The 26569-nt window shown below is 40.3% G+C and overlaps 1 protein-coding gene across 1 annotated transcript in view; it reads right to left on the bottom strand.

Annotated features, from left to right (window-relative positions):
- The window catches only part of KIF26B (kinesin family member 26B), a 304911-nt gene that overhangs the window by 39709 nt on the left and 238633 nt on the right, over positions 1 to 26569 (bottom strand). Inside the window, exons 6-10 of the mRNA XM_075707851.1 lie at positions 23015 to 23221; positions 21381 to 21474; positions 18962 to 19224; positions 15862 to 16045; positions 11812 to 11971 (exon numbers count right to left, since the gene is read on the bottom strand). Of these exons, the coding sequence (XP_075563966.1) occupies positions 11812 to 11971; positions 15862 to 16045; positions 18962 to 19224; positions 21381 to 21474; positions 23015 to 23221 (908 nt within the window). The remainder of the gene's footprint in view (positions 1 to 11811; positions 11972 to 15861; positions 16046 to 18961; positions 19225 to 21380; positions 21475 to 23014; positions 23222 to 26569) is intronic.

Genomic DNA, 26569 nt, shown 5'->3' with positions numbered 1-26569 from the left:
GGAACCTGGCCAATGGAATTAAAAATGTATTTTTAAGGCTTATACTACCTTTTGCATGGGTGTGATATAATAGCATTATCAGAAAAAATTCAAAATCTTACGTATTAAACAATGTAAATTCTTCTCTAATGTGCCAATTTGTAAAGAAAACCTTATTGTGGTATCTGTTTCTAATAGCCAGTTTATTGTCAAATATACCTACTGACTTTCTTGTAATTCTTTGCTTTCATTGTCTTCTCTCTGTGAAAAAAGATGTTTGGTAGAAAAGTTTAAGCAAAACTATGAATTTTCTTGGGAGGATGAAAAAATCCATTTCAGTTTTCAGAGTACACCTAACAGATGTGTTTGTGATACCAGTAGGGACCAGTGGAGTTCTGCTGCAGCGCTGCAGAAGCATGGTGTCCCTGCCTGGAAAAGCCCTGACTCTGCTGGGAAGACAGGTGACAGTCCCTGGGAGCAGGTACAGTAGAGAGACCCAAAGCATCACACTTAGAGTCACAGCAGCCAGAGCCTTCCCCAAACAACACCCTCGTCGCCATGGGGCTCATTGCACTGAGATGAGTGTGAGGGGAGCTGACACGGCACCTGCAAATGGACACAAAGCACTTTGCCAGTTGTGTAACCTTCTTGAAGTTTATGTCTGACACACACATAAATGATTGCAGGTGAAGGAGCTCACAGAGGACTGCAATCAAGAGTAGCTCAAAACTAACAAAAGCCACTGATTATAATGCCTTTACACAGCACATAGCCATCCAAAATGGCAGTAGTCAAGTAACAAGAGAAAAGAAAATCTGTTATCAGCTTACTGGGCTTATTTTATATTCTGTATGATGCGAAGACCCTAAAGGTTACCAAAGCACACCCTCACTTTTTCTGTAAAACACACTCCACAGTAAGCAGCCTTAACCATTGGCTGAAAACAACATAGGACCGTTTCACAAATCTCACTGGAGCACAATGTGGTAGGGTGCCAGCTGGTTCTCTTTCACAGACCTGTATTTTCAGAGTCAAACCTTATTCAGCTTTGGTCCTCCATCAGCGTAAACTATTGCAACTACAGCAGTTACCCTCGGTTTTCTTTGACATGAGAAGAACTATCCTCCATCGCTGCAGCAATGTCTGCACATGAGAGAGATGAGCAGGATTCAGGAGGCGCATGTTGGCATGGTCTGACTGAGTACACAGAGCTCCTGGAATACTCTCTCTCCATCTCTGAAAAAGTGCAGTTATTTCTCTAACACGATACCTTTGGAAACATTTCTTTTTGTTATGCAGTACATGCCAACTGGGTAGCAGATCTGGATACTGCATCTAATTGCCGTCCTCCTGCACAGGCATGTAACTTCAAAGCCCATCACATGGACCCTGTGAAAACTGTTGTTTGGGAGACAGAGGAAACGCAGTCTAGGACCACAAAAGATTCTGCTACTCTGTTTATAGCTTGAGGCAGACATGAAAACTGTGTTCAATCCTTAAAAGACTGCTCCAAGGAGATTCAGGTCCCACTTGCACAGAGATGATGAGGTGCTTTTAACAGCTCACCTTGTAAGTGGCTCCCCTCGTTTGTTCTCCAGCTGTCTCTGAGTCAAGAGGCGCAGGTGCCTAGCGCAGTCTGAGCTGCCCGAAGGGACTGGCACACACGACACGGGAGCTCTGTGAGAGCCCTGCCCTCTGGAGCTGCCACTGAAGGCAGGCAGGACACCCGGGGAAGCTGCACGCTGTGCAAGCTGCCTCCAGTGAGGGCAGCAGGGTAGAAACTTCAATCAGTGAGAGTACCCACTCCCACAAAGAGTGTAATACATTGTGCATCCTTTTCCGAGCCCGAAAATCCCTTCACATCTATGACAGCTCCCAACTATCTCCTTTTGTTCTATTTATAGAGACTGAAGACTGTATCTCCATAGCTCCCAGGTTTGTAACAGCACCCAAAATAGCTGCCGCCATCATTCTGCTACCCAGCTCTCTGCTCTTCTGAAACAGCCGTACCAAAGTGAGCCAGAAGGGCTGATATTTCTGATAGTATGGATGCACGTTTTGTCATTCATTTTCAAAATGAGTGCAGCTTATGTCTGCCCAAGAGCACAAATGAAGGAATAGGGAGAGAAACAATTTAGTAACTTTCCCCACCCCTCAAAAATAACCCATTAGAAAATGATTTTAAATATGGCAGGTAAAACAATTTTGTTGATGGGGTAGATGACACAAAATGCAGCTAAAACAGTTAACCCTGCTGTCTGAATTTAATTTTACTGAGTCTTGTCACATATTGCTAGAAAGCATGTCACCTGATGGCATTTATAAACAAACAAAATTTTAAAAATTAAAATAATCTAACAAGTTTGTTCTGCAGCAGGTGAGAACGCTAATTTTAATATTTCAGAAGATAGTTCTAACCAGCCTGCTTAACTCTAAAAAGGCAATGCATATTTTTAAAAATTCACTTCGCATCTGTTCATGTGTACAAGCCTGGAGGCAACCACCAGCCAGAAAACTTTGATCATCCAGCAGAAGCTAGCTGGTATCTGAAGAGCACACGAGGATTGTCTTCATTGCTTTCCTCTCAAACATGTTATGAAAATAAGAACTGCATTAGAAGTTTGTACGGAAAAAAACATCTTGCAGTTGCAATGCCATTCAAATGCTCTTGAAGCAATAATACAAACTAGCTGAAATATTCTCCACTTACAACCATGCAATTCTCTTTAAAGCTTCTAGGGCCTGTCACTCCATTGAGGGGGTGGTGTTAAATAGAGTCCAAAAAAAGAAAGGGTATGAAGAAAAATTGTTCAACTATTCACCCAGAAAATGTAAACCAAGCTTTTGTTTATTTTTAAATTAGGGTCACAAATACTTTTTATATACATTGAAGAGGAAAATCAACTAGTCCTGCTTGTGCCACTTCAGTAGTCACAAATCCCTATTTACGTGGCAAGTTCCTGTATAACTTTCCTGAGCTCCAAATTCATGGTCACAGACCCATTTGCAACCAGTCAATAGATGATTGTACATTTCCAGTTTTCACATTCACCAGTTCCATCAATCACATCTCTTACAATCCCAAACTCATCACTAGGTAACACAACCACACACTGCCTCTTTCAACAAATAAGCTGCTAATCATCAAATACTGAACATGAACTACGGTATACAATATCCCTTAGCAAGGATTTGAGGATTATCTCATCTAATTAGATATAAGCATGTTTTCTAATCTGTGGGCTTAAGCCAAAGCCCAATAAAAAGATTTCCATTGACTTACACTGAGTTTTGGATCAAGCACTGGGAGAACTTGATTTTGCAATTCAAAGAGAAAGACAGAGACCTTAAAAAAAAGTGTAACTAAATGACGAAGGGATAGAAGTGGTTAACTGAGTTAAATCATCTGGCAAAGAAATGGACTGGACATCCCATATCCCTGCTAGGGTAGTGTCTTGAGAAAAACACCGTTGAGTATCCAATTTCTTTGATGGCATGCAAGTGTAACAACCCAGCTGACTGCCAGTTTTCAGACTCTTAAAAGCAGAGGAGATTCTAGTAGACACACTAGACCATGTTTTATTGTTTATTTGTACAACTGTCTGTCATGTGCAAACACTTTCCAAACAAGGAAGAAGAAAAATCATCAAAATGGAAGTACAGCTATTGAAAATTGTTAAAGATTTGACCCCAGAGCTCTGCACTGAAATTGCATAAGCCTAGCCCCTAACCAATCTGGAACTTTTTATTATATACTGTTCATTAGTATTTGTTAGTTACATATTTATTTTGCTTTTAAATCATTCTACCAAAGAAGTATTCACATCAGCTCTTGGGAAGTTATTCCATTAACTAACAGGAATCACTGTTAGCATGCTTTCAAGTTTATATTCCTCTGTCATGTTACTTAAGGATAAGAAATCATTCTGTCACTTTGTCTCACCAGAAACAATTCTCTCCTGTGTGTATTCACGTCTTTGAAATACTACTGTCATCTCCCCTCTCAGAGGTCTCCTTTTCCCTGCAAGCTATGAAGCTTTATTTCTGTCCTGGTGTTCTTCCAGGTGAGCAACCCTTTCATCTCAGGCCATTCATAATTCTTCTTGCTTCTCTTTTAAATTCTCTGCAGCCTGTAACCTCTTCTCTGAGCCAGCAGTGTGCCCAGGTGGCCAAGAAGGCCAACAGCATCCTGGCTTGTATCAGGAATAGTGTGGCCAGCAGGAGCAGGGAGGTGATTGTCCCCCTGTACTCGTCGCTGGTGAGGCCGCACCTGGAATACTGTGTCCAGTTTTGGGGCCCTCAATACAAGAAAGACATTGAGGTGCTGGAGCATGTCCAGAGAAGGGCAACAAAGCTGGTGAAGGGTCTGGAGCACAGGCCTTATGAGGAGTGGCTGAGGGAACTGGGGTTGTTTAGCCTGGAGAAGAGGAGGCTGAGGGGTGACCTTATCGCTCTCTACAACTACCTGGAAGGAGGTTGTAGTGAGGTGGGTGTTGGGCTCTTCTCCCATGTAGTTAGCGATAGGACGAGAGGAAATGGGCTTAAGCTGCGCCAGGGGAGGTTTAGGTTGGAAATTAGGAAAAATTTCTTTACGGAAAGGGTGGTCAAGCATTGGAACAGGCTGCCCAGAGAGGTGGTGGAGTCACCATCCCTGGAAGTGTTCAAAAAACGGGTAGATGTGGCACTTCGGGACATGGTTTAGTCTAGTCTACCCTTGACTGGCTTAGAGTAGACTTGGTAGTGTAGGTTAATGGTTGGACTGGATGATCTTAAAGGTCTTTTCCAACCTGGACGATTCTATGATTAGCGATGAGATGCCCAACTCTGAACAAGGGGCTACATACTGGCACTATACAAAGAAAAACTATTTTCTTTGGTCATCTGCAGTGGGGTGTCTCTGCTCTCTTGCCTTGAGTCACACTGGTTTTGTACAGGGAAAGAAGGATCAGTAGGGAAACAAAAGTTAATTTCACAGATCATATCCATGTGCAACTACTCAAGAAACTGGAGATAACCAAAACATGAAGTAAGGCTAATAAATATTACTACATGCTTTTTGATAATTTGCTGCATTGCACAAGAGCTAGTTATTCCAAGCATATGACTATTTAAAAATTGTTCAATTATACATGAAATGAATTATTACCACATTTCCACAGGAGAAAATGTATTAATGTTCAATTGAGCCTGAACCAGTGGTGGAACAGGTGAGAATAAACTGCTGGATACCCTAACTGAAGATTCAAAATGGCATTTTAATGAATTAAGTACAGATTCATTTGTATATGAAATCACTACAATGGCCTATTTGGGTCCCACTCAAGCTATATTTCAGCAATATCTGCACGCTACTAGATTGCTTGTTCATTACCAGTCATGTCTGCACTGGCCCAGGACCAAAGTAGTGTCCTTCCATGATACAGCTATCTGCTGCTGATAGGAATGGCTATTTAAATGCAATTAGTAATTGCTGTTAAATCTGACTATAAACCACAAGCACTTCCCTTCTCATTTCATTTTGCAGTCCATCATTATTTGCTTGTTACAGTATCTGTAAAGCGGTAATTCACTGGGTGGTTCAAAGAGCATTAAAAGAGCTAGCTCATGAGGCCTGATTCTTCCCACTTGAACACTTGTGCATAATGGAGCCATGTCAACTGAGGGTTGCTGTAAAACTGGTGTAACAGGGGATGAGGCTCAGCGAATGCAACACACTCACTTACATCCACTACACATGCACACAGACACCTCTGCTCCAATAATTATCATGTTGCCAGTCTGTCAGGACTGAGTTGAAAACCCAAAGCCAGGGAATGGCAAGCTCCTCTGAAGCTTTCCTTGAGGATTTTGTCTACTGTCTCTCATTAACTTGATGATGAAACTGTACTGTAAGACGTGTGCAGATAAAGCTCAAATCTGCACTATCAGCTGTACAAACTGTCCTACAATAAAGTGCATTGTTGATGAACACTACAACAGTGATTGCTGGAGCATGCAAAATCCGTTATCCTCATGCTCTTGAGTTGCAAATTAAATTACTCTAATAAAACGTTAGAAGTTTTCCTACATTTGTGGACTGTGCATCCCTGATTCCATCTATTTTATGTAGTTCCCTGGAATAAAGAAGAAAATTGTCAGAAATTCAACCTAGTAAACCTGTTAGCTACAGAAAAATCCCAAAGGTGAAAAGAATTACCAGATGCTCCAAGTCCTCATTATATCTGTGCTGACAGTGTTTAAGTGCTCACCTCTTGCTGGCAACTGCATTGCTCTTCCATGTTGCCAAAGCACTTTGGCTAGTGTCAAAGTGCCTGCACCTAAGGCCAGGTCCTCAGCTGGTATAATACGGCATTGCTCCAGTGGCTTCACTGTCTGTTAGCCAAGGCTCCGGTCCATATGACCTGGCTGCCAACATCATGGAAAAATTCTTTTGTTCCTGAGCAGCTGATGTTTTTGATAGCTAATTAGGAACTACTTCACATTCAACAAAATCTCTATTGACCGCTCTCCTACAATTGGATCATTCAGGGGTATTAGGTTTATTTCTCTTTTTGAATGAGCATGTTTCTTTTTCTCTTTTGCTTCCCAGTTCTTCTCTGTGGATTGTTGTCTCCTCTACATGTTATCTCAGCGTCTCTCGGAGGTCTGCCATTCATTTTGTGCCATTTCCCAGTCCTGTGATTCTGTTTCAGCTGTCACTAATGTCCTCATTTTCACTATTTTCCCTTCATCTGCTCTCACACTTCCACAAGTAAAACAGCAATACAGTTCTTCATCCAATTCTAATATATTAAATACTAAATTAACAGAGAAAGAGTGGAGATTCCAAAGGCAGCACTAGATTTGTTTCTGAGGCTTTCTGTGGTCTTTGTACCATGTTCTCATTGAGAAGAAGCAAAAGCAAGGAACAGAAGACTAGTAGATGCAGTAGTGGAAAGCAAACGTGATTGAAATCTCTCAGTTAAAAAAATTATTTTAGGTTTAGGCACTGATGAAGTAACCAACAAATAGATTGCTCATTGGTCATATAGTTCAATTTTGGCATTAAATTCTTAGGCCTAGTAAGCTGACACGGTTGTGTGAATCCCACAAAACTAAGATTTAGTACGAGCTTGTAAATAAGGATAAGATCTCCAGTACTAATACTAGTTATTGTACAAGAATTGTATTGTGAACTGGTTTAAAAGTTTTCATGGACATTTCTTCTGAGGAAAATAATCTAACTCATGCTATAATTGCAAAGGCAAGACACATAAACAAAAAGATACCCAGGATCCCAGTTCTGTTCACACACAGTTTTTTTACACAGATGAAACAACTGCAGATAGATACACCCATTTAACCAAGAAAAGAATCTGAATTACTAGATCCATCCAGACCTCATTTTCATTTTTACTCCAATAATTCACTAACAATTTAAAGAAAATATCTGATATACAGCATATTCTTTAGGCTCATCTTTTATAGCACAGTATTATAATCCAACCCTTTCCCTTTTCTCCTCTTCACTTAAAAGCAATAATAGTCTACCCTTGACCAAAACCACCCAGATTTTTCATCCCATTAGGACCATCTATGTGAGTCCTTAACTCTAAAAACAGTGAAAAAATAAGGTAACAGAGTCCTAGCAACAGTTGAAATGTAAGTAGCACTTTTTGCCAAGTCTGAATGCCCTTTACAATGTCCTACTTGATTTTTTTCTATGTCAGTTTTATAAATGGGAATAAATAAATAAATACAGAAATAAAATATTTTCCAAAGGTCATGCAGAAAGAAAGAATGGATTAGCCCATGGTTTAAGCACCAGATTAGATCTTAAAACATGGAGGCTCTGCCACTAAGCCTCTTGTGCAACCTTGCACCAGTCACTTAACATCATTTTATTTTCTACAGATAGGATAAAAAAAACAATACCAGCATGTAAGATCTGTGAGGAACTGCAACCATATGACAGAGAAGCAGAAGTGCCAAGAATAAAATTCATGCTTTTGACTCATGCGCATCTATTTTATGGACAAGACTCCCTCTTTGGATAAGCGTAAGCATACAGTTCAAAATATAGGATGCCTCCAGAAACACTAGCACATTGGGATAGCACATTAAGAGAAGCCTATTAAATAAAACAAGCAACAATTTCTGAAAGAGAAATTCATACAGCCTTGCACTTTTCTAAACAGTTTTCTTGCATTCTCGTAGTCATTAAAATGTATAAAAATGATTATTTCCAAAACAGCATTACCATGAATTATCACCAACCCTGTTGCCTAGCAACTGGAGTAATTTTTGAATAGTGAGCTATATAAACCAGTATCTGGAGTTTCTGCAAATGGGTATTCATTTGAGGGTTTAAAACACGTTCATCTTGGAAATCAGAGGCAGATAATGCAGCACTAATGTAAAGCTGAAATGCTTTTATAAAAATAAAATGGCACTAACAATTACTGCAGCTTAGCAAAACTCTCCTCCTGTAGCAGATCTGAGCCCTGTCAAACTTGGTCAGGGTAGGAGTTGACTCCCTTGCTCTTCCTTGGGCTTGCAAGTGCCCCTTTCCAATTTTTATGAAAATATTTGACATTCCTGTGGCAAAAATAATTCTTGTACAGTCTTTTGAGGGATTTGCTTGTAACTCAAGATCAAAAGAAACTGGTGACATTAAATGGCAATGTATTTAAGTGAAATTAAAAATTCTATTTTTATATAATGTACTGAGCTGGAAGAACTCACTGGTTACTCATACCATGACAGAATGATGTGCTTAGTAAGGTTCAAAATAGGTCTGGACATTAATAGTGACAAAGAGATAACCCACTGAGATATTAGAGGGAGATTATAAGTACATATATGAAAGATACAAACTTCCAGAAATCACAGCCTGGTCACTCATTAGCTGCATGTCGTTGCCCATTATAGGGATTCTTGCCCATTCTTCAGACCCATGTGGAATTTAACTTAAATGCAGGGCAAGATCCCAAACCATATCAACCTGTATTTTTTGATGTCTGAGAATTTCTACATTACTTTCTTACAACTTTAGTAGACAAGCTCCTGCTAAAGCTAGTGGCAATGTGTGTTACTATTCCCAAAATGGGGGTGGAGGCGTGGGGGAGGGGGTGTCCCAAGGGAGAAAGAGTCCAACTTAATGGCTTACAAGTCTTAGCCTTATGGGTAAGAAAAAAAAATGCAAAATGTGCTGAACACCAGCATGTGTTTTTCATAAGAGACTGCAGGCAGAGAGGCAAATTCATCCCTGGCATAAACACACAGCCCACTGAAGGCAATGCAGTAGCATCTGCTTATACCAGCTATGAATCTGAACAAGCTTTTCCCTACAACTACTACCTGCGGAGATAAAGCTGGATACAGCACTGAAGGGAGTTTAAGAGCCTGCAGCCTCCCAGATTTTAGAGAACTAAATTTCTGCAGTAAGAGAAAACCTGATGTCTATGAAATTGTGAGTTTCCGGGCTCCCAGGAAGCCATGCAGTGCTTATTGACAGGCTGCCATAAAATACTTAATGGCTGTTTAACAGCTCAGATAAAGATGCTCCATTTTGTCTGCTGCTTTATGGAAATTTGCTGAGACCACACACACAATGCACAGTGCTGTCACATAAGAAAACACTTCCGTTGTTTCCTTTGGTCCCACTCAAAAAAGGCAATTAACAAATTTTTAATTCTATCCTTAAAAATGAAAGAGAACACCCCTAAAGAAAGGGAAATTATCTCAGCTAGATAGGCTAGCTGTTGCTCTAAACAAGAGTGCTACTGAACTCATCACATCAGACTACGGAATGTGCAGCCTCTTCTACAACGCAGCACACACACCACACCACCCATCCTTCTTCTCTTCTCCACCGAGGAGCGGCACACACCTGTACTGCTGGACCACTGAGCAAACAGTGTGTGCACTCACCCAGCCACTAAGACTCTTATTTCCATTGCTCGTGAATAGATCACATTTGGGAAAAAATGCTTTCTGCACTCTTCTCAAACAAAATTTGCTCCAAAATAGGCCAATATGTTATTCAAATTACATTTTAAAAGTCCTCCTTAGAAACAGAGACCTTGCCTCTGATTTACAGATGACAAACCACTTCACTATACTTATACTCTATACTATCTGCTCTTATAGGCGAATCCAAGAGGAGATGCTGGCCTGAAGAGAGCTTTTATCTTCTTTCAGCAGTACAGAAATGTTGATGAGCAAGTCTGCTGGCACCTCTTGCTCTGTAAGCTCAGAACTGCAACAGCTGGGAATCACAGTGGAGAGAGATTGGTAGTACAGCAAGTAGAAGACATGTTTGGTAATGCTTTTCTCCCAGTCAGGCACTGCCAGGGAAGACAGCTGCTCTGTTTGGTAACTACTCCTTGCATGTTTTGCTGTAGTCTAGGGAGCATCATTAACATCATTTTTTTCTATTCCTCCAGTTGGCCTTCCCTTCAATCCATAAAATCCAACAGGAAGGAAGACAGGTTTTTGATAAGCATAGTTTGAGCTACACTTTGTGAAGTGCAGAGTTCAAGCAAAATATTCACACTATGGCTAGGTGCATGATCAACAAAACATTTCGTGAACGTTTATACGTACAAATTTGGTTGGCCCTTAACTGCATTCCAGTCTGACTGAGCTCCAGCATTAGAAATGTTTCCAGAGAGCATGTTTTAAGCCCAGACTGACAAATAATTTTGGAAAAAAAATGTTAGAAGAAAAATAAAATTATAACCAAACTCAACTCATCTTTATTTTCCAAAATGAAGATAAAACCAAAGAAGTAAAACTTGTCAATACCTTACAATCTTGAATGAACATGAGAAAATAATCATGTTTGCACCCTTTAAAATTATAAAAAAGGTAAAATATATGGACTGAAATACGCTCTGTGAATGACTTGGTTCGTTTTTCATGTCATCTTGTTGTTCCTAACTCCAGATCTCATATATGTGTCCTTCATAAACGCTGACACTCATTAGCAGTTCAATTACAAGATGGTACTGTAACCCTGTGATACGAGGTGCTACTCCCTAGACTTTAGGCTAGAGAAAAGCAATATCATCCACAAAATCGGAAACTTCTCAATAGGAAGGCTGTACGACTGTCTGGGTTGAGTAATGAATCCAAACTTGCTTTCAGACCTACACGCATGACAAATTGGGTAAGACAATGAAGAAGAGAAATGAGTACAAAACATACCCACTGGGTGAGCAATTCCTCTAATTTCTTAGAAGCTACCTGCAGTAGCAAAGACCACTTGTCTAGGGTGACTAGCAGGGTCTACTTTTTTGCAAGTGAAAGGCTGACACTGAGATTCAAATCATACAAAAATAAAATGCAAAGTAACCTTGGATCACAGAAAGAATCTCATGACAAACATGCATGCTCATTGTGACATATATTTTCAAAAAACTGAATTCCACACAATGGACAGGAAAATAATTTTCTCTATAGTGCTCCATTGTGGCAACAACATTTGTCTCTGTGAGGCAAATCTGAAACTGGCTCTCAGATGTTTTGAAATGTTAAAGAAATCTTTGAACAGTCCTAGAAAACAAAATCGTAATGTGCTGAACTTCGAGCCTTAGGATTTTTAAGGCACCTGGGTCCTATTTCAGCAGGCTTCTTCCTTTGAAACCTGAATGTCAAATACAGTGTAGCTACCCGATGGAAGGTTAGATCAGGTGTCACTGAACCTTAGACAGGTTTTGCCGTGCCTCAAGAAGGCTGGACTGACCCCGGCAGACTGTCTCTCTGCTTACCCCATGCCTGCCTCAGGCCCCGACAAGCCCACTACTTGCAAGCATCCTCTCATTAGGTGCAACACAGAATACCACTTACTTGTATGGGATGTGTTTGCTTCCATTGACAAGGGCGAGGATGACATTGCCCAGTGCTGACAATGAGAGACAGAGGCCAGAGCTTCCCTCCCGGTTTTTGCTGAGCACTTTCACGCAGCTACCCAGGTCAATAAGGTGCAAGCGGCTGCGACCTCCAGACACTGCCATAAACAAAGAAAGCAAACAGTTAGCATGTGCCTCCAAAAGCAGCTTCCCAGGAAAGCAAAAGTCTCGCCACGACTTGCGAAGAGGAAACAATCCAGAAACCTTTTCTAATTCATGTTAGCAGCAATAAACTGTAGGGGTCCTCTTAAATCACTGTCAGCCTTTATTGCTGTACATTGCTGTCCACTCCAGACTTGCCTAAAAATTTCCAAGGCTTTCAGTACCCATCCACTCCTGCAGGTTTAACTCTGTGGGAGTCACCACTGTGCTTCTTTTTTTTTTTTTTTTTTTTTTTAATATAGGTCTATTAGCCTGTACCTGAGTTGGCTCTGTTTCTGTCTCTGTCATTACAGGTCCTCTGTCCAGAAAACTACAGGCTGAGAATTGCTGCTTGGTGAGCAGTGATCCTGTGGTAGCTTCTCTTATCTTCCCCATCTTGAATACTGGATCTTCAGAAGAACTGTGGCGTCTGTGGGACATTCAACTTTGCTTTAAGTCTATATACTTTTACATTATCATCTGGGCTAAGAAAAGGTTTGCCATGCCATGGGTAATGGATTGTGGACAAGCTGCTCTGTTCTGAAAATAGTTTCTGTAAAACGGGCAATGAATCCCTATGGTTTTTTTCTTGTTTGCTCTGTATCAACACACTGCATTTAAAGTGAAAAGATGCTACTGTTGAAACACCAAGGTTAACAGACATTTGCTCTTTTTAAAAACCTATGGTTCCTTATGAACCCAGGATGGGGACTAGGTAGACTTTACAGAAGTGCTTCTAATTCTCTATTATCTCAAGACAATTCCCTAGCTGGGGTTTTTTTCATCCGATCTTTGACCACTCCTCCCTATTCTCAAGAGTTAGTTTAGAAGCAATTTGTAGGAAAAGGCAGTTTTATTTCTTGGATCTTACCTCAAAAGCTAAGAGCACTATTTGAGGACACAAACATAACCTAAATAGGAGTGGAAATACTTTCACATCTGAGTTTACCTCTATACAAATAAATTCACAGCCATTTTGACGCAGCACCTCAACTTATGCATCTGGTAAAAAAAAGTATTAGTGTGGGGGGGAGTTCAGTTCACAAGCAAAGATGGTGATGGGAGCAACTACATGATGGGCACCTTAGAAAAGAAGTTTCCAGATAAATTTCATTGCTTTGGAAATGTCTTATCAACCACGAGCATGTTTTTTCAATGACCCTGCATTCAGTAGCTGTGGTACCATGCCATGGTATACAGGCATGTAGGTGCCATAGGAGGTAGAAGGAAGTAAGTTTACATAGATATGTGAAGAAGACACTTGTAAAACTTATATATATTGACAAAAAGATGATGCACAATCATATCATTTTGCAGATTTGCTCATAGAAAGAAAGTTTACTATGAGAAATGTGTATGAATATAGAAAACATACAGCTACTAAAGGTATACATAACTATTAGCTGTAACATGTTAACCTGCACCTTCACCTCCTCTGAACTGTTCATGGAGGACCTTTGTCTTCCCTCTAAGAGTCCTTAAAACTCTCAGACTTGAGACTCCCTGAGTCCTCTAAGACTGCTACCCTCAGAAGGCTGAAATTACCTTTTTTGAGTATCCCCCAATGATTTACTTAGAAAAACAAAGAAATGTGTTTAGTTGCTACTGAAAATGACGGCAGGTGACTTTACTGAATTATATATAATAAATATTTCAGTTGCTAAGATTACCAGACATTGGGGAAACAAAAGAAAATGAAAGAAATCGCTATCCTTCAAAATCTGAGTCACATGGTTTCCACACATATTCCTATTACACAGTCTGAGGAAATCCAGCATAAGAGATATTACCAGATCTTTCCTTCTTATTTAATTTACAAGTCAAAGAAAGACATTTTTAGGACGGCAGATCCACTTGCTTGATCTGAAAATGAAGTTATCTGTTAGGCAAGTTCTCCATTAATGTGCCTGGCAACTATAGAGAGAAGAAAAGTGGAACATCCTAACACTTGCTTTTGTCTGTGGCTGCAGAGACTTTGCAGAGCTGACAGCTGATAAATGACTGTGCCAGTTCTGCCACAATGCCATTTATTTCAGTGGTGCTAAGCCTGCTTCATGACATTCCTGGTAATGAATCTAACAAGGAGGTAAGTACAGTACCAATACATTATTCTAACAGTCATTTTTTACCAAAATCATACATTAGCCAGCCCTTTAATATCTTATCCTTTAGAAGCTGGGTTTCTTCTTTTTTTTTTCTTTTTCCTATCCTTTTTTAATCCTGTTACTGGAATCTGTGTATCTCTACTATCTTCATGTTGTTTTCAGAAAAGTCCTTCATTACAGCAGGAGACAGTGATAATCACTAGGCGCCCTTTCTGAGCAGCTGGAATTCCCCCCTCATTCAATTATCAGCGAGATCTGACCCTGCCTGGCTTGTGAGGCCACTCAGATATGGAAACTTGAAGACAGGAGGTGGTATGGCAATGAGACAAAGCTGTAAGTACAGGCAGTGGGCAAAGCATGCCATATTATAATCCAACAGGATCATGACTTCTTTTTTTAAAATGAGTCACAGGAAAATATTTTTTCCCTTTTATTAATTCCATTTGAAAATAGTAGAAAAGGACCATGTGTACATGTACTTGCCTGCAGTAAAAAGCATGGAACATTAAATAATTTTAATAATAATTCCCTCCAAATCAGCCATCTTTATTCCTATGAACCAGTCCGTTTGAGCATTCAGTCTTCCTTTCCACCTCAGGGTGGTTAATTAATAAACCTTTAGTTAATTGAGATTTCTGCTTGCCAATTCCACAGGGGTTATTACTTAAACACATGCAAACTGCATTTCCATTTAGAGCAACTTTCTGGTTTTCTCTCTTGTAAGTACAGTCAATGTAAATTTTCTGCATTCAAACATTAGACATTAACACTGCAGTGGTGTTCACCCACTACACATCATAGCTTGCAATCTATTCCTTATTACAAATAACCTATGCAGAGCCAAGAGCTGAAACATATGGTATTTCTGCAGTATTGCTTAAAACCACAAATTTAAAGAAGCAGAGGTCTCTGGTGTCTTTCAAACAAACCTTTTTCCCTGTAAAAAATGATTATTTAAAATAAAAACCCTCTGTGTATGTCCAGTTATAAACAATTTGGGAGACTTGAAACAGAAGAGAAATATAATAAAAAAATATAAATGGTGTGAGTCAGAGGAAACCTTTGAAAATTATAAAAACATATAAGTAGACACGGAAGCATCTTTTTGTCATTTACAAGTGGGAGATGGAAGTAAAGACACAAGCCAGTGAAAGCATTTATGTTAAAGAGAGGGAGCAAGCCAATCTGAAAAGCCCAGAGCCTTTACAAAGAACCACGAGAGTCCTTTGTGCACATGTAGTTGGGTCAGCAACTAACATATCGTGTATCTCCAAGAAAAGGTACAGTTTATGCATTGCCAACATCAGCTTCTACACACACTGCCTTATTTAGGTGCTGAAGAGGAAGAGCTAACACAAGGGTGGCGAGGAATTCCCGTCACCACAATATTTCAATCCATGACCTCAACACTATCAGGAAGGAAAATACTAAAAGCCAACTTGAAAAGCACCTTTTTTTTTTTTAGATACAGAGGCCTACTCAATGCTGAGGACTAACTGTTAGTATCTCCACAACAGCAGCTAAATTGACAACGGATGTTAATAATCCCCAGTGGCCTTTAACGGTGTTTTGTGGGTCTCTACCAGGCAGGTGGACAGTCTGTTGGTATGAATGGCCCCACCCCATGCTGAATGGAGAACTTTGCTAATTTTCATCACTAAAGAATACTGTTTAAGGGGCTGTTTAAAGCCAGTTTCCAGGCAGGCTTGGAGGAGACAGAAGGGAGTGAAGGGACAGCTTACTTCCGCCTTTGCCACTCTTCTCCATGCGATACTGGTAGATGTGCAGAGTAAAGAGCATGTGGGAGTTGCGGTGATCCTCTTCGTCGCAGTCCCGCTGGCTGCTGCGACGCGAGGCGATAGCGGCATCAAGGAAGAAGGCAGCCTTCTCTGCCGTAGGGGCGCGGAGCTCACTCTGATTCTGGAGCTGCAGGTCAACACAAGGGAGAAATGACCTAGAAACTCCCACACAAGTCAACACTACCAGACAACTTCCCGCAGTCAATGTACAGTGTGGTTGGCTTCTGATGGGACTGAAAAGGAGGAGGTGCCCAATGGAACGAGACCCTCCTGACACTGGCAGTGGCAATACCGTGCCCTCCAGGAGCTCCATGATTGAATCCCGACTTTTGAGGGTTCTCACTTGGGGTACCTCTGGTGGCAGTCATTACACATAAACCCCAGCAACTGGAAACCGTCCTACAGGCTGGACAGATGCATAAATTTGTTCCTTCACTTTCCCAGAATTTTAAGTTAGTTATGCTTATTGACTATTCATTATTTTCATTATTTTTACAGCCTTTTTTTTTTTTTCCCCTGCATTGCTGGCTCTGGCAATCACTGTGTCCCTCTGACTGTTAGAAGTGAAAAAAAAAAAAAAATTGTGGAAGACACATCAATCCCAAATTCAACAGTTGCTGGAGACTGGCAGGGCCAGTACTACGTCTTGTTACCCTTCAGAAAGTGTTAGAAAGGGGCAGTCTACAGATAAATCTGGGAAATAACAGGACTGAAGCCTGTGTTCAGCCCCACAGCATGTAGGGAGCAGCACAGAAGAGAAGCCTTTTTCTTGACCCTTCATACCACATGCTTATGCACCTGCTCACGAGCCAGGGCAATCCATTAAATGGAACAAGGCAGGTAATGTATGTACATTCACATTTGCTGGACCTCAATCCCCATCACCAGACTGCTCTTATCTCTCCAAAGTGATAGACAGAATAGGAGGGCAGATATTATTAACCCCCCATAACGTTAGGAATGCATGCATGTTTCATGTCACCTAAGATTAGTTTGTCTGTGGAAGGGACGTGTGACTGTGCAAGCTGATGGCATTAGTTTTGGCAGTACGCAGAGCTGGCCAACAGCCCATAGGATAGACTTGTTTTGTCTGGCATAAAAACAGCGAGGAACTCCCATTCTCAGTGTTTGTTCCCCTGCTATGTAATAGAGCTAGAAGTTAAGTTCTCCTAAAGAAGACAGTACTCGTGTTTTCTCTTCATGACCATTTATCAGCCTGAGGAAGGATAAAGCCAAGGCTCTGCATGGGATGGGGTGACACAGCTGAAGGCTCTCTAGAAAGAGGGAGGGGGGCAGGAAGGAGTTAACAAGGCAAGCAGAAGGCAGGCCAGTCTGTGGGCTGATCTCACTAATGTAAGCAACAAGAAATTGTGCATACTTGGAAAGGCCCAATGACAGACAGTATGACATATGGCGATTATTCATTTGCTATACACGCTGCTGATTTTGCATATCTGTATGGCTATAATGCAATATCCTCCCTTCATCTGAGGATCTTGAGAATTCAGGTGCAGGACATATGACTCCAGAATGTCGCTATGTCTTGTACACAACGCATAAAAAGGCTTTTTTTCTTGGAATTTAATTCAGTATTTTACACTGCAGAGATACATAGACATCTCATGGAGCTACCTTTTCTCCACTTATCTAAAATAATTCATTTTGTATATGGCTGTTCTGTCTGTATCTATATGAAAATAAGCAACAATAATGGGATATTTATTACTATTGCTATTGTGCTTAAATATCTTATTAAAGAATTAAGCTCTAAGGAGAGGCTAGTTGTTACGCAGTTACGTAACATATATAACATACATATGCTAAGTCAGATATTAACTGGCCCATCTATCACCCCAATGGGAACTGTGAAGACTCAAGTCTCCCGTCTTATATTCACTAGACTGCACCCATTACTGGATACCTGAGGGCGAGATCTCTCGTGACACTGTAAGTATTTCATAAGGCACTAAAGCCAGGAGTCAAGTGAGAATGAGAATCCTAATTGTTATTTAAAATCAAGATGCAATTTTGTAGTCCTATAGTAGAATGCAAAAGAATGGAAAATATGATCTAAGTAAGTCCAAAAGGCTTAAACCACAAAGAGATAAACCACAAAATTTATTACTTGCTGTTTAAAAACTCATGATTCACTACTTTTGTGGCTGTGAATCATGATTTCTAGATGCTTGGAGCTGGAAATAGGGTACATGACCCTGTAGGTATGTTCCCTCCTCCCTCCATTACCCATCCTTGGATAGGCAGTGCTCTGCAGGTTCTGGATGGAAGCAGCCTTTGCCTTTAAGGTTGAAAGAATGTATTCAAGCTACATCATGCTGGTTTTCTCCCTCTTCAACTACTCATACAAAAATCAGATTCACTCCCTCACAGACAGCAAAATGAAAGAATAGGCCTTTTTTCCCCTCAAACCAAGAGGTGCAAAAAAAATAGGGCTGCTGAGACTTTCTAGTGGTTACCCAGGAAATACATGAGCCAGTTACTCATTCCTGCTAAACCTCTAAACCTGAGAAGTGTTCAAGTTATTCTTGGCTTGCCCAGCTCAGGAATTTATTTCTTGGCATTAATAAGTAGCGATTAATGCTTCCTACAACATTGCTAATGCAAGTGCTATAAATAATGTAGTTTATAAAGAGATAAACAGCCATATTAATGGCCTCCAGCTATTTGTGCAGTACTGTAAATATTTTAGCTTGTTGTTTTACAAAAGAGAGATCACACTTTCTTTTTATTTTTTTTTTTAAGAATGAGGTGAATTTTTGTTTGCACTGAATGTTTTCACATTTTATTGCAAACACAAGCCCCTGCTCAACAGTTATACCAGAGGTACAAATATTTAGGCCAGGAGAGCAGATGGCCCTGCAGCTGCAGGTCATAAAGTTCTTGTGTGTTTTAAAGTAAACACTTTCAAGTCTATAAACTTTATGCTCTGGGTAGTTCTTGAATTTGAACCATCTCAATAGCTAAAAAAAAAAAAAAAAAAAAAGTCACATTGCTTGTTTCAGTGTAAAATGAACCTTGGATTTACCTGCATGCCATAAATGGGGTCTTCACAAAGGTAGACACCTGGGGACTGGCCATCTTGCAGACTGCCTGTAGCCACTTCTGACAACAAGTCTCTTAGATTTTCTTCTTTCCCCCACACTTCCACTGCAGAAATTCGGACTGAGAAGCGGGCTCCTGTCTTCTCTTTGCGTTCATTAATCAACTTGAAGAGCCAGGAGATGGCACAAGGGATTATGCCAAGGTTTTGCATGGAATCATCCTTCCCGATCATGGTGTATGACTTCCCTGTGAGGAACAGGGGGATAGAGAAAAGATAACAACATCACTCCCAGGACCTTCACAGCCTTCTGCCAAGAGAGATTATACTGTACAGCCTCATGAAAACAGCTTCTTCACTACAATAAGGACAGTCAGCAAGGGAGAAAGATAGACAGGCAGACAAATAGTACATGGAAACAGGAGAGCATTTAAAACCGACAGATGAAATCTTGAGCTGCTTTCAAAAATCATTACCTCATGCATTCCCCTGACATCCCTCATTCCCTAGGCAGGGTGCTGCAGGTCCTTACCACACAACACTGCAGCCTCTGATGCAGCCTCTGATGTGGGTGAATAGTGGGGGGACTTGAGCAGAGCAGGAGTGCTATGGTCTCTAAAAATCCCTGGTTTAGATACTGTGAGTGTGGTATTCTTTGAATACCATTTTACTTCAAAGCACTATATTATGCTTCATATGCTGGGGTTGGGATTGACATAAACCTGGTCCCAGGATCATAAAGATGTAATTTCATACAGAAAAAAAAACCCAGGTACATATGCTCATTTGGTGCATAAGTGGGTCCACAACAAGAAATATTTTATCTGGGTCAAAACATTCTACTGGTTTGCTATTATTTCACTCTGTGATTATAGCTCTGGCTTGTCCCTGCTGTAAAAGTTTGCTGAATAAGAACAGACTCAGAGTACTATCTTATACTGCTTTAGGTGTCACAGCTCTTAGACAAGTTTTCTAAAGCTCCTGAATTTCTAAGCCAAATATAAATGTATACGTCCTTTCAGGCAAGTACTTGTGGCTTCTTCACCTTGTTTCATTTCTTATGTTGAATCTATGTGGAAAAAGATCAGCGAAGAAAATATTTCTATGCACGTCTGTGGCAAGGTCTGGGTGTCTCCACAGTTGGTGGGAGGGTGGTGGTGCAGTCAACGAAGCAACTGCAGAGACTCAACTCATGCTCTAGCAAAGCCCTAGTTAGGCTGCCTCTCTAAAGGACATGTAGCATTTGTGAGGCATCATTATCTAGTGGCTTTCTTTTCCATCTCATTTGCCATCTCATGTTTAGCAGATCACAGGGGGTTAAATATCCAAGTGCTTATCCTAGGGTTACTCCTGCCTGGCCCAGAGGGACCTTGGGGTTAGTTGGACCAGTAGCCCTGCTCCATTCATTGTACCAGAGCTGGTGGCATTGCAACATTCAGTGCTTTCCAGTTTTTGTTGCCTATAATTTGGGATAATCATGGCCTGATACAGCTTGATCTTCTTTATCACCTGAAAAACTGAATTATCTTTTTAAGTTGTATGTGTATGTCTGTGTTTCTTTGAGACAGTGAAGAATGGAGATCATTGCACACGTACAATACAACCCTCTTCAATAAAGAGACAATATTTTCAAAATACTATTACATAAGTATGAACAAAATATATGATTACTCTTAAAATCCAGTTATTTCAAAAGAATAGTGTGTTAATGATGATGATTCTCCTTTTTATTGTCTTTCTATGAATACCGGAAATGCTGTTGATGCATTTGCAAAGAGTGAGTTTTGATCCACTGGTAACATTCAGTTAACCATTAGAATAGGATTTGTTGGAGACAGAATAGGGAGAGGTTAGTAATGAGTGAAGTGTCTAATAATGAGTGAAGTGTCTAATAATGAGTGAAGTGTCTAATCAGGGAATAGAATATAAATCAAACGTATTTGAGTGCCCAGTCACAGCACTTGAATAGTGCCATCACAAACATCAAGTACTTGAGTGGATACTCACAGCCTTTAGACAGCTTGATAAAAGTGGTATTTTGGCAAACAGTCTCCAATACCAAGCACATTTGTAAAACTGTAGATCACTGTTGGATCATTCATTAACAATTGAAGACAGTGCTAAAAATTGCTGTAGTACTCAGGGGATGGAATGAAGCAACAACTCAAAGATAACTTCTGTTTCAAAGAGCATGCTATCCAACATTTAGACAATACATGAAGTGAATAGATACGGAAGCAAGAAGTGAAGGTCTAGTACGAGGTCATGCATGGTGTGCCACTTTCAAATACAATTACTATGCACAGACAAATGAAAGTTTGTTTTCCCTAATCTAATGTACTAGCAATCTTGGGTTAAATATATTCACTTTGCTGCTTGAGTAGGGAAATTTAATAATACCAACCAAGCTTGGCATGGCCAAAGCAGAACACGCAGCCATCTGCCCCATTGACCACAGACTGGATCACCTCAGCCACAGTCCCAGCACAGACTTCAGCCTGTCACAGGTATTTAAAAAAAAAAAAAAAAAAAAAAGACAGAAAAGAAAACCATTAACAACAATAAGGAAAATCAACAGAGTATTTTCACTGGAAAATGGTTGTAATGTCATCAGTGCTCCAGATAGCATGTTGAAGTATTCAAAAAGTCTAATCCTGCTTCTGTCATTCACGTAACCTATGCTGTTGATGGAAATGATATTAGTTGTGTAAGCACATGAAGCAGGACTTTTGCTCTGTGTCAAGTAAGTTTCATTTGCTGAAGCATCAACATCCTTTGTGGGGGTTAAACAAAATACACATACTGTAAAGGGATGTGGTTGGTTTATTAGAACTGCCTACTGAGGGGACTTTAAAAATACATTTTTTATTAAAAAACAATCAAATACTGAGGAATTTTTATAGGCTCTAGTACTTGCCCAATTATGGACTGAGTAAAATTCCACTAGCAGGTGGGTAAGGAATGTAAGGGGAACAAACAGCCTCTTTGGTATTAGCTAGGTGACATTTCTTAATTTTTCTCTATGTTATTATGAGTCGTCTTAGCTTTTAGCAGCAGTAGGCTCCATCCTGAAGACTGTAGGAGTATTTTAATAAGTACAAGACACAAATTTACCCTGGGCATTCTTAGATTTAAGGTTCAAGCAGGCTGAATGGGTCTACAGTGCTTCTGCAGCAACTGCCTATCAATAGTGGGTGAAACTAAATCAGAATTCGTAGTTTAGGCTTTTATGTGAAGCACTTTGCATTTAATAAATTATGTAAATGCACCTAGTTCATGGGTGTTTCTAGACTATCTCTATAACAGTAAGTAAAATGGGCCAAGAAAGGGACTGTGAACTGCATCCCAGCATTAGTCTGGGACGTGCTAGCTGCGTGGACCAGAACTAGGCCAGGGACTGATCTAATGATACGATCATATGACAGTGCTTTAGCTGGCCACGTGTCCTAGCTCTGTTTAGTTTAAGAGTACAGAAGCAGCCTTACAGTACTATTTTCTAATTATACTTTGCAATTTTACTTTACTTTTCTACTGTCCTCCTCATGACATTTGGGTAACACAGTTCATCAAACCAAAGAAGTCTAATGAAAATAAGAAAACTGAATATATACATATGAATAAAGATTTGTGGACTAAAATCCCTGTCCTCCTGTTGTAAACTGTACAATAGCACACTGTATAAATAATCCTTGACTTCTTAATGGAGGACTGCATTAAAGAACTGCAGTTCTGATCACATCGCTGTATTCACCAAATAGTAAGATTCTATAATATACAATAATTTGTTGATATTGAAGATTTGCCTACTAGGCACCATTTAGCACATTTATTGCACGCATAATTTTAGGAGCAATTACTTACAGTAAAGAATAAAGAAAGCGCACAGTTATCGAGATACAATTTAACAAACTGATTTCATTATTGATCACATTGGTGGACCAAATTCAGCCCTCGTCTAATTCCACTTGAAAGTACTACTGAATTTGGCTCTGGTGCATGCTATTGTTTAGATAACTTTTCTGATCATACGTTGCCTACCTGTGATGCATCTTGGGGAAAAACTGCATCAAAAGCAAACATCTTGGGTGGAACCTGGTTGCCCCTTTTCTGGAAAGCATTCTGACCTCCACAGGCCAACGGGTCATACAGTGTGATTTGCTTCTTACGGGGGTCAACTTTTAAGAAAGAGCTGGACTCAGATGTGTCTCTAGCAAGTGTGGAAGAAATGCGCACCATGACTTTGACCTGTCAGTAAACACACAAAAAGATGACCACATTTGATTAGTTTGTTGGATGATCTAGACTGGAATGTTTTTCCAATTATACTTGACCAAATCATACTTGCTTGCTATAGCTGTAGTGTCTCAGTGGAAAGACACAGGAATTATTATAGGCAGAATTTGGCCTAAAATACACAGTGAATAAAGCCAGAACTCACCTCCATCTACTTTAACAGGCAACTTGTGTATTTAGAATTATGAGGTACATCGTGGTGCTTTTATGTCGATGTTACTCAAGTACAATGATGAGGTATTACATCACATTGTCTTACTCTTAATATAAATTGAAAATTAACTGCACCCCAGTGGCCCAATTAAGAAAGCTGAAAGGTAATCTAGACTGCTAAGGTATCAGAACTGCTGTGATTTCTACGAAGTGGTCTAATCAATAAAGCAAGCACATAAAAGGCAGATCTGTAATTTACACCTTTCCGATTATAATCCAAATGCAGAAAGATGAAGTGCTCAGTTCTAAGTGTCATCATCAAAGACTTGTGAAGAGCCCTGTTTTAATGCTCAGATTTTGAAATTATTGTCAAGGGAGTGGAATGTAATAAGCGATAAAAGATTTGTTAAAACACGTTAGCTCACAACTCATTAAATGGCTACATAATAAGACGTTATTCCTAAGACAAAAATACATCTTCATGGATTTAATGAGGTTATACTGCATCCTTAGCCCAGTTGGTAAGCAATTCAAATGTAAGTAAAACTGATGACAATTTGGTCTGGCTTTGGTTCTCCCCATAAATTCACCACCTGCAGAAACATGAGTTCCTGAACTTTAAAGGGCAAACATTACCTCCCTGCTAGCTCTTGCCTCTAGCCACACCTGCACGCACTTTGTCCTAGAGCAGACTGACTTTCACACCAACCAGACAGAATTTTATCTAAATGGTCCTTAACTGTATGTCACTTGTATTAAACCCACCCATAGTTGGCATGCAAGTGACCACAAAGGGTCACCTCAGCACAGGGTGGGAGCATATCTGCTGTTGGAATGGCAGATGCACCGTGGGAGGAGGTTGTAGCCGTAAAAGTTAGATGAGGCTGCAGTTTCTGTTGGCCTCATTGAGACTGGTGCTCTTTGTATGAAGATCTCATTTCATGCTGGCCTAAACTCATCCCACACGGAAATAAATCAGCTGCTTTGAGAGGTAAAATCTGGGCAAATTAATTTTTGACACAACTTCTTTGAAGACAATGGAATGAGACCAGAGACTAACTGGGATTATTTAGTATTTTTGTGATGTCTTGTCTACATGTCTGTGAGTCAAAGTGGTAATTTGACTCCACATATTTTAACCTGGGAAAACAAGTTGTCATTAGATGGTGAAATGGTCACAAATCTGTGCACATGATTTCAGTTTTACACAATTAGTTAAGGGAAAGAGGAAAAACACCACTTGGGTGTGAATAGGTTCTCTTCTCAACTGCTCAGCTGAGCTGCTTATGGAACCTAACCTCAAACTGGAAAAAGCCACTTCCAATATTTTGCCAAAGGCATTCTTCTAAACCCAACCCTAAGCAGTGCTGATTTTACTGAGGACAAAGGCAGCCAACACCCTTGGTCAGTCCCCATGAACTAGGCAAGGTTTGAATGTTTATTCCAGCCCTAGGTCTCCTGGCAGCTCAGAAGGGAGGCACTAGTCAAGTTAGCAGGGAAGGGAGGGAGTACAACACTAAATCCTAGGGAAGCAAGAAAACAAAGAGCAGTATCAGTCTTGATCTGTTTTCCTGTTTTCAACTTTGGATGCCTTTGGCTTTTTCTACTGTCCCCCACATTTTTAAACAGATGCCAATATCAAGAGCATTAGACTGATCTGTTGGAAACCAAAATGAATGCTATTCTTCAACCACTTTAAAGAAAAAACTTGCTCTGCTTTAGAAAACTATTTCCCTATAAGTTTATGTGTATTTTTGGCTGCTCTGAATCCGTGTCCTCCAGATCCTTGTGTGCAATGGAGAGTTAACTGAATACCCTGGGGCTAAGGTTTTTTGGGTTTTGGAGAAAGGCTAGTGCGTGAAATTTAACAACCCTTCATATACAGGCAGTCTAAGAGCCCTTTCTGGCCTCAGACTGTATGGGCATTCAGTTTTAACTTCAGCTACACCAGTTTTGTTACAGTATATCACTGGCTTGGGTCCTGATTTAAAGCTGCTCACACAAAATCAGATTAATACCTGTCACTTCTTACTGAAGTAATACTGCAAATCCTCCTAACTTCCAACAGCTATAGTGACAGAAGCTGAGGCATCAGGTTTCCCTTTCCCTGGAGTAAAAGACCAATTTAACTGAAATCCTAAAAATTTACTAGCATCAGATAAACTGAATGAACCACTATAAAAAAAGAGCTCATCTCAGAAGTCCCAGGAGTTGTCTAACAGCATACATTTTCTTACCACTTGGCTCCTCAACTCTGGCAAATATAGACATTTCTCAAGAAAAATACTGCTATTACCATGAACCTTTGTATTGCCTATGCATTGGGGATCTTTGTTTTGAGACTTAACAGTTCATGTGTGTTAGGGCAGAGGAATATCACACTGATTACATATGAGTATCCTGACAGCTGGACCACTTCTTACTCTGAAGCTAGTTTGTTTGCAGCTGGCATGAAGACATCTGTGCACCTTAGCACAGCTTATTATGGGTAATTCCTCTCACCTTCATTTAGACCACTCTGCAGGAGCTGTCTCCATCCAAGCCAGCTGCCTGACCCCTTTGTAGACAATAGAGAGGAACAGGCACTGCCTTATAGACCTGCCTTGAGATTAGATGAGTTGCACTCCACAAGTGCTTCTTGCTTTCTCTATACCACCACAAGCATCTTAAATGATTACCTGAGATATAGGTGCCTACGCTGTAGGGTGTCTGAAGTTACTCTTGTTGCTGTAAGTGTAATGAAAGTGCTTTTCCTGGGCAACACAGCCCTTGATCCAAATTCAGTAGCACACACAAATCTGTGTGACAGTTTTCAGCAAAAATCACGTGCTAACAAAAATAAAGATGGGCACATGAGTGTGATGGACACTGAACACAAGTAGTAGCAATAGATTATTTGAAGTCATCTGGTAATTTGTAGACCCTAGAGTATTCTCCCAGGCCAGTTTCACACCATCGTGACTCTTTCAAATTACTCCTGATTTACATTACATTAATTGAGAAGACAATTTGATCCTGGCTGTGCAAAATACACGTTCACTGTATGCCATGGGAGCTGTGACTATAGGAAAGCCCAACAAGCAGGCAAGTTACAGGCAAACTGCAGCCCTGAGAAACATGTATTGGGATTCAGAACTGCACACATAA

This window comes from Pelecanus crispus, chromosome 3, assembly GCF_030463565.1.
Source record: "Pelecanus crispus isolate bPelCri1 chromosome 3, bPelCri1.pri, whole genome shotgun sequence".
NCBI lineage: Eukaryota > Metazoa > Chordata > Aves > Pelecaniformes > Pelecanidae > Pelecanus > Pelecanus crispus.
This window is presented reverse-complemented; position numbering and strand designations above follow the sequence as displayed.